At 54.0% G+C, this 567-nt stretch overlaps 1 protein-coding gene across 1 annotated transcript in view; it reads left to right on the forward strand.

Moving 5' to 3' along the window:
- Nucleotides 1-413: 413 nt before the first annotated feature.
- Nucleotides 414-567, forward strand: part of PAQR7 (progestin and adipoQ receptor family member VII) — a 1,028-nt gene continuing 874 nt past the window's right edge. Inside the window, exon 1 of the mRNA XM_010154337.1 lies at nt 414-562. Coding sequence (XP_010152639.1) covers nt 414-562 — 149 coding nt within the window. The remainder of the gene's footprint in view (nt 563-567) is intronic.

The following is a 567-nucleotide window of genomic DNA, read 5'->3' on the forward strand; positions in this document are numbered from 1 at the left end:
GTCTGGGACATTTTGTTTGTGTAGCAGTCCCCAAACTGCTGGGAAAGGGTGAGCTGGGAACTGACGCGTCCTGGTGTGTTAATTATTGTGTCAATTAACCCCACGCTCGTGTCCTCTACCTCTGTGCGCCTCCAGACAGGTCGCCTGGGCAGCGTGGGGCGCTCCAGCGGTTCTTAAATCTCCCTTCAGCCTCCTTCATGTTACTATTTTTGGTGATTTCTTTTATTTCGGCCATAATGAGGCCACTGTCCAGTCACACGTGGTTTTACACATCTCTGGAAAAAAGCCAAAGCGTTCAGACAGCCCCTGCTCGTTGATAGTTTTGGTAAAGTCACTGTTAAACCCCGCGGCAAAACTCTCTTTCTGTCCCAAAGGTTGTTTTGTGCAACGGGGAGCCGGAGTTTGGCTGCATCATGGCAACAGTCGTCACCGAAAAACTCAGCCGCCTCTTCGTTAACGCGCGGCAGGTCCCTCAGCTGCTGGCTCCCCTCTCTCCCTCCACCGTCAGCAGTTCGGAGGTGCCGAAGGTCTTCTGGAAGCCCTACATCCACACCGGCTACCGGCCGG

This window comes from Eurypyga helias, unplaced genomic scaffold, assembly GCF_000690775.1.
Source record: "Eurypyga helias isolate BGI_N326 unplaced genomic scaffold, ASM69077v1 scaffold29140, whole genome shotgun sequence".
Lineage (NCBI taxonomy): Eukaryota > Metazoa > Chordata > Aves > Eurypygiformes > Eurypygidae > Eurypyga > Eurypyga helias.